The sequence below is a fragment of the Bombina bombina genome, chromosome 4 (assembly GCF_027579735.1).
Source record: "Bombina bombina isolate aBomBom1 chromosome 4, aBomBom1.pri, whole genome shotgun sequence".
NCBI lineage: Eukaryota > Metazoa > Chordata > Amphibia > Anura > Bombinatoridae > Bombina > Bombina bombina.
In genome coordinates, this window is record NC_069502.1 from 1,106,333,153 (window position 1) to 1,106,351,126 (window position 17,974).

The 17,974-nt window shown below is 40.3% G+C and overlaps 1 protein-coding gene across 2 annotated transcripts in view; it reads right to left on the reverse strand.

The window, feature by feature from the left end:
• TRERF1 (transcriptional regulating factor 1) overlaps positions 1-17,974 on the reverse strand; it is a 508,752-nt gene that overhangs the window by 123,423 nt on the left and 367,355 nt on the right. For both annotated transcript variants that reach the window (XM_053712363.1, XM_053712362.1), the window contains exon 11: positions 15,266-15,369. In XM_053712363.1, the coding sequence (XP_053568338.1) occupies positions 15,266-15,369 (104 nt within the window). The remainder of the gene's footprint in view (positions 1-15,265; positions 15,370-17,974) is intronic.

Consider the following 17,974-nt stretch of genomic DNA (forward strand, 5'->3'; position numbering starts at 1 on the left):
GCAAGGCTGAGATACACACCCCCAGGAGGAGAGAATAAACGACAAACAGAAGACTAATGCGTCCCCAGAACAACTTCCCTAGAAGTAACCAGTGCGATCATGAAATTGTGAGTATCGATTCCAGAAGAGAAAATAATATAGAATAAAACAAAACATGAGCTTGTAAAATCAAATTAAAAACATCCTAACCGGATTAAAAGAAAAGGCAACCTGTAGGTTAACGCCCAATGACAACAGACACACCCCCAGGACCAGCCCAACGGAACCCTGCCCAACCAAGCTCAGGATAGGAAAAGATACTAAGTCAGATTATAAATAGATTACTTCCCCTTATAATTAATTGTGAGAGCTATTCAGAGAGGAAGACCCAGAACCCCTATATCCATTAAGGATGGGATTCTCCAACAACGCCTGAATGTGCCGAAGCAGAACACGAAGGCGCGCCAGTCTGTACCGAAAAGCACAGCACACCTCCACCGGAGCCTCAGGACCAGTCGCTCCCCCGGATAACTGAACGGGCGATCCCATGCCTAGAGAACCCGGGTTGATGGAACACCAACACAATCTTAAGCAGACATCTGGAAGCTGTAGATGTGCCAACGCCATAAGAATTTGGATACAGAAACATGCCGCTACCTCCAGAGGGAACAAACCACCCTCCAGGGAAGGATAAGCATAATCTGGGTCATCAGCATGTGTAGCAACAGAAAGTGGTAGGGAACTCGCCACTCGAGGGACAGAACTCATAGAGGCAGATGGCTCAGCGACCCCTTGATTCCCCGGTCCCGAGGAATTGGGCCTACTAGAATGGAATTCAGAACATAACTGACTGTCATGCATCTTCTGGGCCGGTTCGTATTCTTCATAATAGAATCTAAATCAGAGACCACTTGAATCTCAACATCAGAGTCCTCCATAACTGGGAAGTTTGGACTAAATTAGACAAATAAATCTAAAGGGCACCTTACACCCCCAATGGCTAGGACACTCACCACCAGAGAGCCAGAATCTTTCCGTCGCCACACGGTCAGGAATGCGGAACTGGAGAGGCAAAAACGCGACCACGCCCCGGTCACAAGATAGGCCGTACAGTCCAAAAAAAGCGTGCCCGTCTGTAAAGGCCGCGCCACTACCGTTATGTTCTACAAGGCCTCAAGCCAAAGTAACGCTACACATAAGCAGGTTGAATCACATAACAAATATGATTTAAAAAAAACCCTGTTCAATAACCCCACTTAGGAGATAATAACCCTTGATTCTAAGATACAAAAGGAGCCTCGATGAGACCCTAAGTTACAGTTAGTCCCGCAAGGTGGTAGCCTCTCTGGAAAAACATAAGTAATACAATACATTCATGAGAAAGTAAAATGAAACGATCTTACTGGAATCTATGCCGTGGAACAGGAACACGGCCCTTCAAGTATGACAGATAGTAGCATTGCCTCTGCCATGGACTTGAGAGAAGAAAAGCAGGCAGCGAAACTCGTCAAAGCTGATTGCTTGTGGAGCTGTTAATATGAGCCGGGATAGTTTCGCAGAAAGATTCTCCCTGCATCTCTGGACTCTAACTTTCATCTATGCTCTCACTGAGAGGCTGATAGGATTACTTAAAACTCCAGTCCCATGCCGAAGAGTACTACCCTCCATAAGAGACTGTCGAAAACATCTGACACTTCTCTGCCAACCTCCTGGGACGAAAGGCAAAGAATGACTGGGGGATGAGGGGAGTGGGAGGAGTATTTAAGCCTTTAGCTGGGGTGTCTTTGCCTCCTCCTGGTGGCCAGGTTCTTATTTCCCAAAAGTAATGAATGCAGCTGTGGACTCTTTCCATTAATGAAGAAAAATGCTGTAAAGCTAGAATGCTTTAAAAAAATAGAAATATTATTAATTTATTTTGATCAATTAATGAAATGCAAAGTGAGTGAAAAGAAGAAAAATCTATAAAAATTTGGTGCGACCACCCTATGCGGTAGATTTAACACATGGCGGGCAGACATGATTCGCTGTAGCGAATCATGTCCACCCGACATCGATAAATGCTGACAGCATACGCTGTCTGCATTTATCATTGCACAAGCATTTCTGGTAAAATGCTTGTGCAATGCCACCCCGTGCACATTTGTGGCCAATCGCCATTAGCAATCGTATCTGATCAGGATGATTGCAGTCCGCCACCTCAGATGTGGGGGACGGGTTAAGGAGTAGCGGTCTTTGCCTTCAAAATATCATTAGTTGTTCTAGATACACTTGCATACAGTTTTTTTTAAAGGAATTCGGCAAGTAGGTTGTTCCAAATATCTTGGAGAACAAACCACAGTTCTGTGGCTTTAGGCAGTCTCAGTTGCTTCTGTCTTTTCATGTAATCCCACAACTCCGTGGGGGCCATACCATCATTTCCAGGACTCCTTGTTCTTCTTTAGGCTGAAGATAGTTCTTATTGACTTTGGCTGTATGGTTGGGGTTGTTTTCATGCTGCATAATACATTTGGGGCCAATCAGATGCTACCTTGAGGGTATTGCTTGATGGATGTGTCTGTACTTCTCAGCATTGAGGGCCATTAATTCTGACCAAATCCCCAACTCTTTTTGCAGCAATGCAGCCCCAAACTTGCAAGGAACCTCAACCATGCTTCACTGTTGCTAGCAGACACTCATTCTTGTACTGCTCTCCAGCCCATCAGCAAACAAACTACCTTCTGCTGCAGCCAGATACTTCAAAGTTTGACTCATTAGTTCAGAGCACCTGCTGCCATTTTTCTTCACCCCAGTTCCTGTGTTTTCATGCATAGTTTAGTAACTTGGCCTTTTTTCCACAACAGGGATTTAGCCTTTTGGCCACAAGTCTTCCATGAAGACCATTTCTGACCAGACTTTTTCGGACAGTAGATGGGTGTACAGGGTCCCAATGGTTTCTGAAGATTCTAAACTGATGGCACTGCTGGACATCTTCCGATTGCAAAGGGAAGTAAGCATGATGTGTCTTTCATCTGATCACTTTGTCCACGGTCCTCAACGTTGCCCATGATTGGACAACACATCTGGAATCCTCTGTCTACCTTTCTAAGTTTTGTCTGGGAGAGAACTTGCACCCTCACCATTTTAACAGAATTTGGCTTTTGCTCACCCAGTTTTATTCCTACTACACAGCTGTTTCTGTTTCGGTTAATGATTGTGTTTCAACCTACATATTAAACTAATCGGTATTAGCACCTGTTTGGTATAATTGTTTAATGATGCACCTGACTATCGGCTAGATTTAGAGTTGGGCGGTAGCCGTGAAAACCAGCGTTAGAGGCTCCTAACGCTGGTTTTTACCGCCCTCTGGTATTTGGAGTCAGTCAGGAAAGGGTCTAACGCTCACTTTGCAGCCGCGACTTTTCCATACCGCAGATCCCCCTACGCCATTTGCATATCCTATCTTTTCAATGGGATCTTTCTAACGCCGGTATTTAGAGTCGTGGCTGAAGTGAGCGTTAGAAATCTAACGACAAAACTCCAGCCGGAGAAAAAAGTCAGGAGTTAAGAGCTTTTTAGGCTAACGCCGGTTCATAAAGCTCTTAACTACTGTGCTCTAAAGTACACTAACACCCATAAACTACCTATGTACCCCTAAACCGAGGTCCCCCCACATCGCCGCCACTCTAATTAAATTTTTTAACCCCTAATCTGCCGTCCGCACGCCGCCGCAAGATATGTTATACTTATGTACCCCTAATCTCCTGCCCCTAACACCGCCGACCCCTATATTATATTTATTAACCCCTAATCTGCCCCCCTCAACGTCGCCTCCACCTGCCTACACTTATTAACCCCTAATCTGCCGACCGGACCGCGCCGCTATTATAATAAAGTTATTAACCCCTAATCCGCCTCACTACCGCCTCAATAACCCTATAATAAATAGTATTAACCCCTAATCTGCCCTCCCTAACATCGCCGACACCTAACTTCAAGCATTAACCCCTAATCTGCTGACCGGAGCTCACCGCTACTATAATAAATTTTTTAACCCCTTAAGCTAAGTCTAACCCTAACACTAACACCCCCCTAAGTTAAATATAATTTAAATCTAACGAAATAAATTAACTCTTATTAAATAAATTATTCCTATTTAAAGCTAAATACTTACCTGTAAAATAAACCCTAATATAGCTGCAATATAAATTATAATTATATTGTAGCTATTTTCGGATTAATATTTATTTTACAGGCAACTTTGTAATTATTTTAACCAGGTACAATATCTATTAAATAGTTCATAACTATTTAATAGTTACCTAGTTAAAATAATTACAAAATTACCTGTAAAATAAATCCTAACCTAAGTTACAATTAAACCTAACAATACACTATCAATAAATTAATTAAATAAACTACCTACAATTACCTACAATTAAACCTAACACTACACTATCAATAAATTAATTAAATAAAATACCTACAAATAACTACAATGAAATAAACTAACTAAAGTACAAAAAATATAAAAGAACTAAGTTACAAAAAATAAAAAAATATTTACAAACATTAGAAAAATATTACAACAATTTTAAACTAATTACACCTACTCTAAGCCCCCTAATAAAATAACAAAGCCCCCCAAAATAAAAAAATACCCTACCCTATTCTAAATTAAAAAAGTTCAAAGCTCTTTTACCTTACCAGCCCTGAAAAGGGCCCTTTGCGGGGCATGCCCCAAAGAATTCAGCTCTTTTGCCTGTAAAAAAAAAAACATACAATACCCCCCCCCCAACATTACAACCCACCACCCACATACCCCTAATCTAACCCAAACCCCCCTTAAATAAACCTAACACTAAGCCCCTGAAGATCTCCCTACCTTGTCTTCACCTCACCGGGTTCACCGATTGGTCCAGAAGAGGGTCCGAAGTCTTGATCCAAGTGGCGGCTGAAGAACTCCATCATCGGGCTGAAGTCGGAAGTCCATCATCGGGATGAAGTCTTCTATCAAGCCGCATCTTCAATCTTCTTTCTTCCGGAGTGGAGCGGAGCCATCTTCTTCCCAGCCGATGCGGATCCAACCTCTTCAAGCGACGCCTACTCGCCAAATGACGGTTCCTTTAAATGACCTCATCCAAGATGGCGTCCCTTGAATTCCGATTGGCTGATAGGAATTAAGGTAGGAATATTCTGATTGGCTGATGGAATCAGCTAATCAGATTCAAGTTCAATCCGATTGGCTGATCCAATCAGCCAATCAGATTGAGCTCGCATTCTATTGGCTGTTCCGATCAGCCAATAGAATGCGAGCTCAATCTGATTGGCTGATTCGATCAGCCAATCGGATTGAACTTGAATCTGATTGGCTGATTCCATCAGCCAATCAGAATATTCCCACCTTAATTCCTATCAGCCAATCGGAATTCGAGGGACGCCATCTTGGATGAGGTCATTTAAAGGAACCGTCATTTGGCGAGTAGGCGTCGCTTGAAGAGGTTGGATCTGCATCGGCTGGGAAGAAGATGGCTCCGCTCCACTCCGGAAGAAAGAAGATTGAAGATGCGGCTTGATAGAAGACTTCATCCCGATGATGGACTTCCGACTTCAGCCCGATGATGGAGTTCTTCATCCGCCGCTTGGATCAATACTTCGGACCCTCTTCTGGACCGATCGGTGAACCCGGTGAGGTGAAGACAAGGTAGGGAGATCTTCAGGGGCTTAGTGTTAGGTTTATTTAAGGGGGGTTTGGGTTAGATTAGGGGTATGTGGGTGGTGGGTTGTAATGTTGGGGGGGGTATTGTATGTTTTTTTTTTACAGGCAAAAGAGCTGAATTCTTTGGGGCATGCCCCGCAAAGGGCCCTTTTCAGGGCTGGTAAGGTAAAAGAGCTTTGAACTTTTTTAATTTAGAATAGGGTAGGGCATTTTTTTATTTTGTGGGGCTTTGTTATTTTATTAGGGGGCTTAGAATAGGTGTAATTAGTTTAAAATTGTTGTAATATTTTTCTAATGTTTGTAAATATTTTTTTATTTTTTGTAACTTAGTTCTTTTTTATTTTTTGTACTTTAGTTAGTTTATTTCATTGTATTTATTTGTAGGTATTGTATTTAATTAATTTATTGATAGTGTAGTGTTAGGTTTAATTGTAGATAATTGTAGGTAGTTTATTTAATTTATTTATTGATAGTGTAGTGTTAGGTTTAATTGTAACTTAGGTTAGGATTTATTTTACAGGTAATTTTGTAATTATTTTAACTATTTTAGCTATTAAATAGTTATTAACTATTTAATAGCTATTGTACTTGCTTAAAATAATTACAAAGTTACCTGTAAAATAAATATTAATCCTAAAATAGCTACAAAATAATTATAATTTATATTGTAGCTATATTAGGATTTATTTTACAGGTAAGTATTTAGCTTTAAATAGGAATAATTTATATAATAAGAGTTAATTTATTTCGTTAGATTTAAATTATATTTAACTTAGGGGGGTGTTAGTGTTAGGGTTAGACTTAGCTTTAGGGGTTAATCCATTTATTAGACTAGTGGCGAGATCCGATCGGCAGATTAGGGGTTAATGTTTGAAGTTAGGTGTCGGCGATGTTAGGGAGGGCAGATTAGGGGTTAATACTATTTATTATAGGGTTATTGAGGCGGGAGTGAGGCAGATTAGGGGTTAATACATTTATTATAGTAGCGGTGCGGTTCGGTAGGCAGATTAGGGGTTAATTATTGTAGGTAGGTGGAGGCGACGTTGTGGGGGGCAGATTAGGGGTTAATAAATATAATATAGGGGTTGGCGGTGTTAGGGGCAGCAGATTAGGGGTACATAGGTATAATGTAGGTAGCGGCGGTGTACGGAGCGGCAGATTAGGGGTTAATAATAATATGCAGGGGTCAGCGATAGCGGGGGCGGCAGATTAGGGGTTAATAAGTGTAAGGTTAGGGGTGTTTAGACTCAGGGTACATGTTAGAGTGTTAGGTGCAGACGTAGGAAGTGTTTCCCCATAGTAAACAATGGGGCTGCGTTAGGAGCTGAACGCTGCTTTTTTGCAGGTGTTAGGTTTTTTTTCAGCTCAAAGAGCCCCATTGTTTTCTATGGGGGAATCATGCACAAGCACGTTTTTGAAGCTGGCCGCGTCCGTAAGCAACGCTGGTATTTAGAGTTGCAGTGGCGCTAAATATGCTCTACGCTCCTTTTTTGGAGCCTAACGCAGCCATTCTGTGAACTCTAAATACCAGCGGTATTTAAAAGGTGCGGGAGAAAAAAAGCACGCGTAGCTAACGCACCCCTTTGGCCGCAGAACTCTAAATCTAGCCGAAAATGACTAGAAAATACCTTACTTTGCGCAAGTGTACCTAAAATTGATGCTGTTATCAAGCAAAGGTTGGTCACACCAAATATTTATTTGATTGAGATTTTTCCTCTGTACACTCACTTTGCTTTTTTTAATTGATAAAAAATAAACTATTAACATTTCTATTTTTGAAAGCATTCTTACTTTACAGCATTTTTTCACACTTGCCTGAAACTTTAGCACAGTACTATACCTCTGACGATTCAACCAGAGAACGCTATTATAAAAGGTGGAAGATCAATACAATGACTAAGTAGCCAGTCAATTACTCACATCATAAACTAAAATTATTACACATAACCATCAAATCACCAATTAAAAAATAGATGAAAAACAAAATTTATGCTTACCTGATAAATGTATTTTCTTGACACAGTGAGTCCACAGATCATCATTAATTACTGTTGGGAATATCACTCCTTACCAGCAGGAGGAGGCAAAGAGCACCCTACCCACAATCCCCCAGTCATTCGACCAAAGGAAAGGAGAGAAAGGAAGTAACACAAGGTGCAGAGGTGCCTGAGGTTTATATAAAAAACCTGTCTGAAAAATACAGGGCGGGACATGTACTCACCGTGTCAAGAAAGAAAGAAATTTATCAGGTTAGCATAAATTTTGTTTTCTTTCTAATGACACAGTGAGTCCACAGATCATCATTAATTACTGTTGGAAATCAATACCCAATCTAGAGGACACAGATGATAAGGGAGGGATAAGAAAGGTAACCTAAACAGAAGGCACTACTGCTTGAATAGCCTTTCTCCCAAAGAACAACCCCAGCCAGGGTAAAAGTATAGAACATATAGAAAAAAGAAAAAATAGTTTTACAGAGACCTCTTTCTTGAAGGCCCAAAAAGAAGACACCGCCCTAGTGGAAAGGGCTGAAATCTCTCAGGATGCTGCTGTCCAGCAGGCTCATGAACCCTACAATCAACACTTCTCAATCGGAGAAAAGAAAAACAGAAGAAGCTTTCCGGCATTTATAATTATTCATAAAAACAACAAACCATACAAAAGACTGATGAAGTCCTGAAATTGTAGATAAAAATTTAATGGTCTGCACAACATTTAAGATGTGCAATAAACCTTCTTCTTGAGAAGAAGGAATAAGACCGAGAGAAGGAAAAACAAATTCCTGATAAAACCTCAGTCTGAAAGAACTGAAAGAAGAAAACCAAATATAGAACAAAGAACTGCCGTATCTGCCGGAAACCCAAGATAAGAAAAACCACACTGCTAAGTTGAGAAACCGGAACTTTCCGATCAAAAGAAATTGCAGAAAGAAACAAAACTTTCCAAGATATCCAAGGAATGCATAGTCTCAAATGGAGCCTGGAAAAAACTTTAAGAACAAGGTTAAGGCTTCAAGTAGGAGCAACCGACTTAAACACAGGCCTGATTCTAACCAGAAACTGTTAAGGAATGAACATCCGGCCTGTACCAGATGCTTATGCCGAAGTACAGAAAAATCCACAAACTGACCCTAGAGGATACCACCAGATAACCCCTTCTCAAGGCCTTACTGAAGAAAAAAAAGATCCTAGGGATCCTTCCATATCTATAATAAATAAAACTGAATCATGGCCCCAAAGAACGATTTGGAAAACTCACGCTGAGCTAAATTCAAGCGTTCATTCTCCTAGCGCCAGCTACAGAGAAACAAAATTTGGAATAAATTTCCATGGAGACGACATCACTACTAGATCCGCCTACCAGGTCCTGCAAAGTCACGGAGGAGCTATTAGAAAAAAAACAATGGTCTCTCCTACTTGAAATGAACAAGGACTCATGGAAGTAGAACAAACCGAGGAAAAGGATAAGACAAACTGAAGTTCCAAAGAACTGCCCGAGCTTTTAGAAAAGCATGAAGGTCTCTAGACCTCGACCGAACAAGGGTACTTGGAGTACTGACGAGACGCCATCAGGACCAATTCTGGAAATCCCAATTGGCTTATAGCCTGAAGAACACTTCCTGATGGGAGACCCAGAAAACAGGATAACCGATAGACAGAACTGTGAGCACCTGTCCACAGAAAAAAATCTGAAACACTTCCTACATGACTATGGAAGTCAGAGGGAATAGATGTAAGCCACAGAGGCTATATTGGAAGACGAAGACCCGTTAAACTGGGCGAGGACAACTGAAGCCAAACATCCGAGCATTATACTCTCAACTTCAAAAAGAGGAAGAAAGAGTAGACTTCTAACAGGACCAACGTCCCTGTGCCCTCAACGAGTCTCAGACTCCTCCTCAACCCAGCAGGCTGGCCTTCACAATCATAAATGACCAGGAAGGTCTCCAAAGTATGTGTCCTGAGACCGAATCCTGAGAAACCACCATGGGAAGAGACTTAGTCGACTGATCCAGACCTATTCTCAGAGACAATTCGAATAAACCATATTCCACTGACTGAGCATGCACAACTGCAGGGCTCTCCAACGAAATCGAACAATGGATGATGTCCAAAGAAGTCCATCAGACCAATTACCTCCATACACTAAACTGCAGATGACAAACAGTAGACTGAAAAGAGAGTCAAGAGGAAGGATCTTGGCCCTTCTGTCAGAAGGATGATTATTGATAGGGAAACAACTATAAACCCTTTGCGGACTACCCTATAGCTGAGATAAGACCTTCTTTCCCAGCTCCACTTCCAATCGTGGAATGAAGAAAAGCAACAAAAAAACTCCAAAAAAGAATTTATTTGAAAGAAGGATAGCACCTAAACCAATAGGTCGTCCAGGCAGGTCACCACTGCAAATCCCGGATCTAAACGCCAGTCAAGACCATGCAAGAAGAACTTGCAGCACCCACAGTGGGATTCAAAGTCTCAACCTCCAGGTAGAGAAGCCGCTGAGCTAACCACTAGATCAAACCAGCTGGCTTGCTATTAAAGAAAACCCTGGAAGCTATGGCAAAACCATTACTGAAAAAGTTAAAACTCAGAAATCTGAGAAGAACACCTTGAAGGGAACCTGAAAGTATGCACCCTTTAGGCCTAGGGTCCTTAGAAACTGACCCTCTGCATCAAGGAAGAATGGAGCGAATAGCCTTCATTTTGAAAGACAGTACTCAGAGAAACTGTTAAGACATATCAGGTCTAAATTAGAATGAAAAGTTCTCTCTCTAATGGAATAAACTAACCCCTGCTCCAAAAACTGGAACTGGACAAACACTCCCAGAAAGGAAGATCCTGAATACATCCCAAGAACGCCTCTCTTCTTAACTGACTACCGAAAATCTTGAGAGGAAAACCCAGCTCCTGAGAGGAAGGAGATGAGTTCCAAATTAAAACCCTGGAATACAATAGCAACAGCCCTTTAGGGATCTAGGGCCTTACGTATCCCGGTAGCAAAAAATTAAAAATACTGCCCCCATAGGATCTGATCCTGGCTCGGGGGTAAACCCTACATGCTGAATGAGAGGTAGCTGTGGGTTTCCTTAATTACTTCCCCCCGATCCAAGAATGACGGGATATGCAAAAGGACCTGAACTACACCTGTTTGGAAGAGAAAGGGGAAGAATTCTCGAAGTTACGAAGGAACGAAAATTGGCCTAACAGCCTTTCTGTGGAAACAGACCAGGCGTTGCACCAGAGGATGCCTCACCTGTTTATAAAGGTCTCCATCCTTAAAGGAGCATCAAACTTAATCTTAGGATAATAGAAGCCCCTATTACTCTAAGTACCATGCGGCATGATAATTAGAGGAGACAAGCTATCACAGACGGGATATGGGGAAACAGAATTCCTTGACTTATCCCATACCTGAGAAAATTCTCCCAGCATAGAAAAGGAGAAATTTTAAAAATGAATCCTGGTATATATAAAAATGTAATATATTCTAGAGGATTGGCAACGACAGAAGAGACAAAGTCTACCAAGAAGCCAACCCCTGCTAAACCCAAAGGTGTACAGGCTTTAAACTGAAGATAACACCTTCAGTACCATACCATAATTAATCATTAAATCTACACAATAACAATATATTTTCACTCCTGTGTTAATCCAACTAAGCAATACCCACCATTATCTCCCTACAATATTTACACTAAACAAGGGAATTTAGTGGTACTGAATCCCCCAAAAGAGAGAAATTATTGGAATTAATAATATACATATGTATTGTCAGATGCAATAATACACATGCTTGATATACAAGGATACACAACTGTCCAATACCATTGGCATTATTATAACTAGGTATCCTAGTATCTACATACCCATACTTTTCCAATTGTTTACTCTCTCACGAGTGTTCAATTATTTTTATTGCCCAGTCTCTTTCAGAACATGTTCTATGCCAATTTGTGTTTTTAAATTGTATGTGGAATTTTGTTTTTAAGTGTTGAAATAAAAGTTAGATTTTAATCTAGGCATTACGTTGCTCCACACTTACTCCATTCCTACTCCAGGTCTCAAACCATACATAGGGGACAGTAAGTGCTAAATAAATGCATCCTATGCCGAGCCATAAATCTATATTTTTGGCTCAAGTTTTTTTGAACCTTCAGTACCAGATGAAGGAATTATACCATCCCAATCGGAGACTTAACCCTCAAATGCTACCGACCATCCTCCTTATCAGACTATAAGGAAGGCAATATGTATAGTAGTGGGTGGAGCAGAAACCTTACCATCTGATCAATTAAATTTCCTCTAGAGATTTTCCTATAAGATAGGAAAAACAGACAATGCCACAGATACCAGAAGACACCTGGAAAAAAATTCTGCAACAAATAACTCCTCTAGGAGACAGAGAGGAACTGCAGGGCACTGCATGTGACACCATAAAAAAGGACTTGGGACGTTTAAGAAGTTGTGGCATGAGCCTAGACAGCCTCGTCCAGGGAGACATGAGGCTAAAAGAAAACAACAAAAAACTTAAAACAATTATCTAAAAATAAGTAAAATATTTAAAATATTTAAAACTACCCTGTCACTTTCAATTTATATACATTTTGCTGGAATTATAAATACACTTAGGAACAGACCTCTGTTCCATTAACAGCAAAAAACAAAACCTTTAAAAAAGTTATGATAATAATCCCTTATGTAAAATAACTGAAATATAGTTAAGGGATATCACTGTAACAAGCACCAAAGCAAAGAAAATGACTTAAAAACAAATTCATTCCTCTTGGAATCCCTGATAATAAGAGATATTAAGACATTATCCCTCGTTTTATTAACAAGATTGTTGCTAAAACACAACCCCCTTAAGGATAAATACCCCAGCAGACTGTACCTCAATAAAAGTTCCGTATGCAAAACTACAAAGAAGAGCCTGAAATTGCGTGCTTTACTCTGTCTCACAACACTAACTCTCCAAGTCGATAAGATAGAAACGACGCTCCGCTCCTGGTCGCAAAAAAGATGCGGGATCATCGAACTACAACCCAAGATGGCGCTTCTCCTAGCCAAGAAGAACAAGGCGGGACCACAAAGACGGCAAGGAAATGAAGCGCTCCTTAGAAATCGCGCTTCATCCTGGCGCACATAAAGGCATACTACAGTCTAAACAACCAAAAGTGCAGGGTACAGACATAAAAATAATAAAAAGGCCCTTGCACCGCCTTCTAAAGAAACGGAAAGGAATACCTCAAACAGAGACATTGCTCCTCATAAAGCAATGTATGATCTTAACAATGCAGCTCCTAGAAATGGCGCCCTATGCGCTCTCAGAATCATAACCAGAGGAAGCTGAACAAGTACAGATTACAGAAATAAAACTAATTTTAACCCCCAAGGTGATTAACCCCTTCCTAACTATGAAGGAAATAAAACCCCTAGTCTCCAAGTCACATGACTAGCGTGCCTGCAAACTGCCCTAAGTATCCCTCAGTATATGTCCCACTAACAGCAGTGGGCCCTTTAACCCCTTTAGTGCCAGCCTTCCAGTCCCAGAAGAACAAAGGCACTTACCTGCATTCTAGCCGTCCGGCAGTCAGACGACTCACAAAATATGAGAGGATGCCGCTCCTCACAGAGACCTGTGTAAAGAGAAAGACGGAGTAAACTTACTCAGGCTTTCTATACCAGGGCAGCAACATGTTAGAAAAACGCAGCAAAGCACACTTTACAAGTTCCTAACTGCTTTAAAGCTACCACAGCCCTACTGAAGAGACTAACGTGGAGTGATATTCCCAACAGTAATTAATGATGATCCGTGGACTCACCGTGTCATTAGAAAGAAATATGCAATAGTGTATTAAACATAACAGAACATATCAGGCTGTTATAAATCTCAGGCTGAGCTAACGCTTAAAATAAAGTTGCCAAAAGGTGGTGCACTCTATGGCTAGAGATACTCTCATTCCATACTGCAAGGTACTAATTAAGACCAGACTATACTCCACATAGGTAGGGTAAAACCATAAAAGATTGGAGATCAGAAAATAGGAGTCGAAGTCCACTTAAGTTATAGTCTGAACAGCCACCATTGTGTGTGTGGGGAGGTTGTTTGATATCTATAAGTTCTTCTTACATTATTATATCTGACATCTACAAGACAAGATTCTGTGAATCCTCTAAGTCAATTAGTGTATTATTAATGCCCAGTAAGCAGCTTCTGTAATTGTGACCTATCAGGGCTGCTGCCCACACATGCCCAAACTGTTTTTTTATTTTCATGAAGCATATTTAGTAAGAGCAGTTTAAACTAACACTGAAACTAGCAGGAAATGCATGCCAGTGTAAACGGATACTCAAGAATTAGTTGCTCACTGGCTGATAAGGACAACTCCCACTGAAAACAAACAGTTGTGCAGTAAGTACATGAGGAATTAACAACAAAGCAACAGCACATTATGACATTTAAATGAAATACATCATGGTTGGTTTATGACATTTTCCTCAAACACACAATGCCCAGCATCTTAGGAAGAACCTCCAAGGTATTGCTCCTTAAATTACCGATACTAAATATGATACAAATGTATACAATATCTGCTTCTATACCATGAAAGTAAACATATAGTGGCATATTTATCAAGCTCCGTATGGAGCTTGATGCCCCTTGTTTCTAAAGACTGCTGCGCCATAACCTGTCCATCTGCTCTGAGGCGTTGGACAGAAATCATCCCGATTGAATACGATCAGGTTGATTGACACCCCCTGCTAGCGGCCGCGAATCTGCAGGGGGCGGCATTGCACCAGCAGTTCACAAGAACTGTTGGTGCAATGATAAATGCATACAGCATATGCTGTCGGCATTTATCGATGTGCAGCGGACATGATCCGCTATATCGGATCATGTCCGCTCGCACCATATTAAATAGGCCCCAAAGTGCAGTTTTCAGTGCGTTTCTGTTTGTTTGTTTGTTTTTTTACTTTATTTTCATTACTAATGCTCACTAAGAAGTAGCTAACCTTTATATATGATGTCCAAAATGATCAAAAACAGTGCTTCCTAATTTTATTGATATTTAAAGGGATATGAAACCCAACATTTTTCTTTCATGCTTCAGATAGAGCATGCAATTCTACTTTCTAATTTACTTCTATTATTAATTTATCTTTGTTCTCTTGGTATCTTTTGATGAAAAGCAGAGACATATGCTTAAAAGTTGGCCAATTTATATGTTATTTTCCACTTGCAAGAGTACTAGATAGCAGCACTATTTCCTATCTAAAGTATCTCTTCAACACAAAATATCATGGAAACAACGCAAATTAGATAATAGAAGTAAATTAGAAACCTTTTAAAACTTGTATGCTCTGTCTGAATCACAAAATAAAATGTTTGGGTTTCATATCCATTTAATGATTTATGAGTATAATTTTTGTTACCTATTTTTTATTTTTAAAACACCAATAAAGAATTTTCAAAAAAAAAATAAAATAAAAAAAATAAAAAAAGAACTCTTCTAAAACTCAGAACTATTGTTAATGTAACCATTAACTTTTTCTCGTGCATTGACGACTTGTCCTGCAATTTTCTTACCATTATGTCACCATTTGCTTCAAAGAGAGAATGCAACGCATATTCTAAGTTCGTCCCTCCACCCGGCAGAACACTGGAACAGGACATATTCAAGAAAACATCCACTGAAACAAATGAATGCAAACGTATTAATAACCAGCACACGGAGATACTAATGGTTATGCAATAAAAACAAATATAGGGCTAGATTACAAGTGGAGCTCTAAATATTGCTTGCGTGAAAGCGATATTAGCGCTCCACTTGTACTATTAGCGTACGATAATGTTCGCTGGTATTACAAGTAAAACCCAATGCAAGCGCAAGCTCACGTACACATTGTTAAGAAGCATTGCCCTTCCATAGGCTCCTATGGGAGCCTCGTTCTGATGCCGTAAGAGACGGCATCAGAACCTCGCACAGCAAAGAGGTAAGTCGAGCAGGGATGGGCAACATTTTTAAATATATATGTATATGAATATATACATATGTATGTGTTAATATGTGTATTAACACATATTAACACATAAATATATATGTATATAAGCATACATATATGTTTACATTGTGGTCTATGGGAACACGCAGTTCCCATAGACCGCAATGTAAAGGCACTTTTCATTGCCGTTTTTTTTTTTCCCAACACCCCACTCCCACCAACTTTAACCCCTTAATGACCAGACCATTTTTCAATTTTCTTACCCTTAATGACAATGGCTATTTTTACATTTTTGCGGTGTTTGTGTTTAGCTGTAATTTTCCTCTTACTCATTTACTGTACCCACACATATTATATACCGTTTTTCTCGTCATTAAATGGACTTTTTAAAGATACCATTATTTTCATCATATCTTATAATTTACTAAAAAAAAATGATAAAATATGAGGAAAAAATGGAAAAAAACACACTTTTTCTAACTTTGACCCCCAAAATCTGTTACACATCTACAATCACCAAAAAACACCCATGCTAAATAGTTTATAAATTTTGTCCTGAGTTTAGAAATACCCAATGTTTACATGTTCTTTGCTTTTTTTGCAATTTATGGGGCAATAAATACAAGTAGCACTTTGCTATTTCCAAACCACTTTTTTTCAAAATTAGCGCTAGTTACTTTGGAACCCTGATATCTGTCAGAAATATCTGAATATCCCTTGACATGTATATATTTTGTTTTAGAAGACATCCCAAAGTATTGATCTAGGCCCATTTTGGTATATTTCATGCCACCATTTCACCGCCAAATGCGATAAAAAAAAAAAAAAAGTTCACTTTTTCACAAATTTTGTCACAAACTTTAGGTTTCCCACTGAAATTATTTACAAACAGCTTCTGCAATTATGGCACAAATGGCTGTAAATGCTTCTCTGGGATCCCCTTTTTCAGAAATAACAGACTTATATGGCTTTGTGGTTGCTTTTTGGTAATTAGAAGGCCGCTAAATGCCGCTGCGCACCACACATGTTTTATGCCCAGGAGTGAAGGGGTTAATTAGGGAGCTTGTAGGGTTAATTTTAGCTTTAGTGTAGTGTAGTAGACAACCCCAAGTATTGATCTAGGCCCATTTTGGTATATTTTATGCCACCATTTCACCGCCAAATGCGAGCAAATAAAAAAAAAAACTTTACATTTTTCACAATTTTAGGTTTCTCACTGAAATTATTTACAAACAGCTTGTGCAATTATGGCAGAAATTGTTGTAAAAGCTTCTCTGGGATCCCCTTTGTTCAGAAATAGCAGATTTATATGGCTTTGGCGTTGCTTTTTGGTAATTAGAAGGCCGCTCAATGCTGCTGCGCACAACACGTGAATTATGCCCAGCAGTGAAGGGGTTAAATTAGGTAGCTTGTAGGGAGCTTGCAGGGTTAATTTTAGAGATCAGCCTCCCACCTGACACATCCCACCCCCTGATCCCTCCCAAACAGCTCTCTTCCCTCCCCCACCCCACAATTGTTACCGCCATCTTAAGTACTGGCAGAAAGTCTGCCAGTACTAAATAAAAGTTTGTTTTTTTTTTAAATAAAAATTATAAAATATTTTAGTTGTGATGGACCCCTGCCTTAGCACCAACCTCCCTGATCCCCCCCTCCAGCTCTCTAACCCTCTCCCCTACCTAATTACCGCCATCTTGGGTACTGGCAGCTGTCTGCCAGTACTCAGTTTGGCCCCACAAACCAAACTTATTTTAATTGTATTTATAACTGTTATTTGTGTTTATTTATTTCTGTAGTGTAGCAGCCCCCCCACAATACCCCCACCCCCTCCCCCTCACAGATCCTTTTAAATATAAAAAAAATAAAATAACTTTTTTTCCCCTTATTTTTTCATTGGTGTCAGTGTGGCTAATGTGCGCATGTGCACGTGCACGCGCGCCCACGTGCGCGCGCATCGTGCGCGCGCGCGCACACGCTCCCTCCTCCCACCGGTCAGAGGCACCATCGGCACCATCACTACCGGTGCAGAGAGGGCCACAGAGTGGCTCTCTCTGCATCGGAGTCTTGTAAAGGGGTATTGCAGGATGCCTCCATATCGAGGCATCACTGCAATACCCTCAGAGCTGCTGGAAGTGATTGTGATCACTTCCAGCACTCTGTTAGACAACTGACGTACCAGGTACGTCCATTGTCATTAACTGATTGTTAATGCATGACGTACCTGGTACGTCAGTTGTCATTAAGGGGTTAAAGCCCCAAAACTACTTAGTGCGGTTATTTTTTAGTAAAAAAAAAA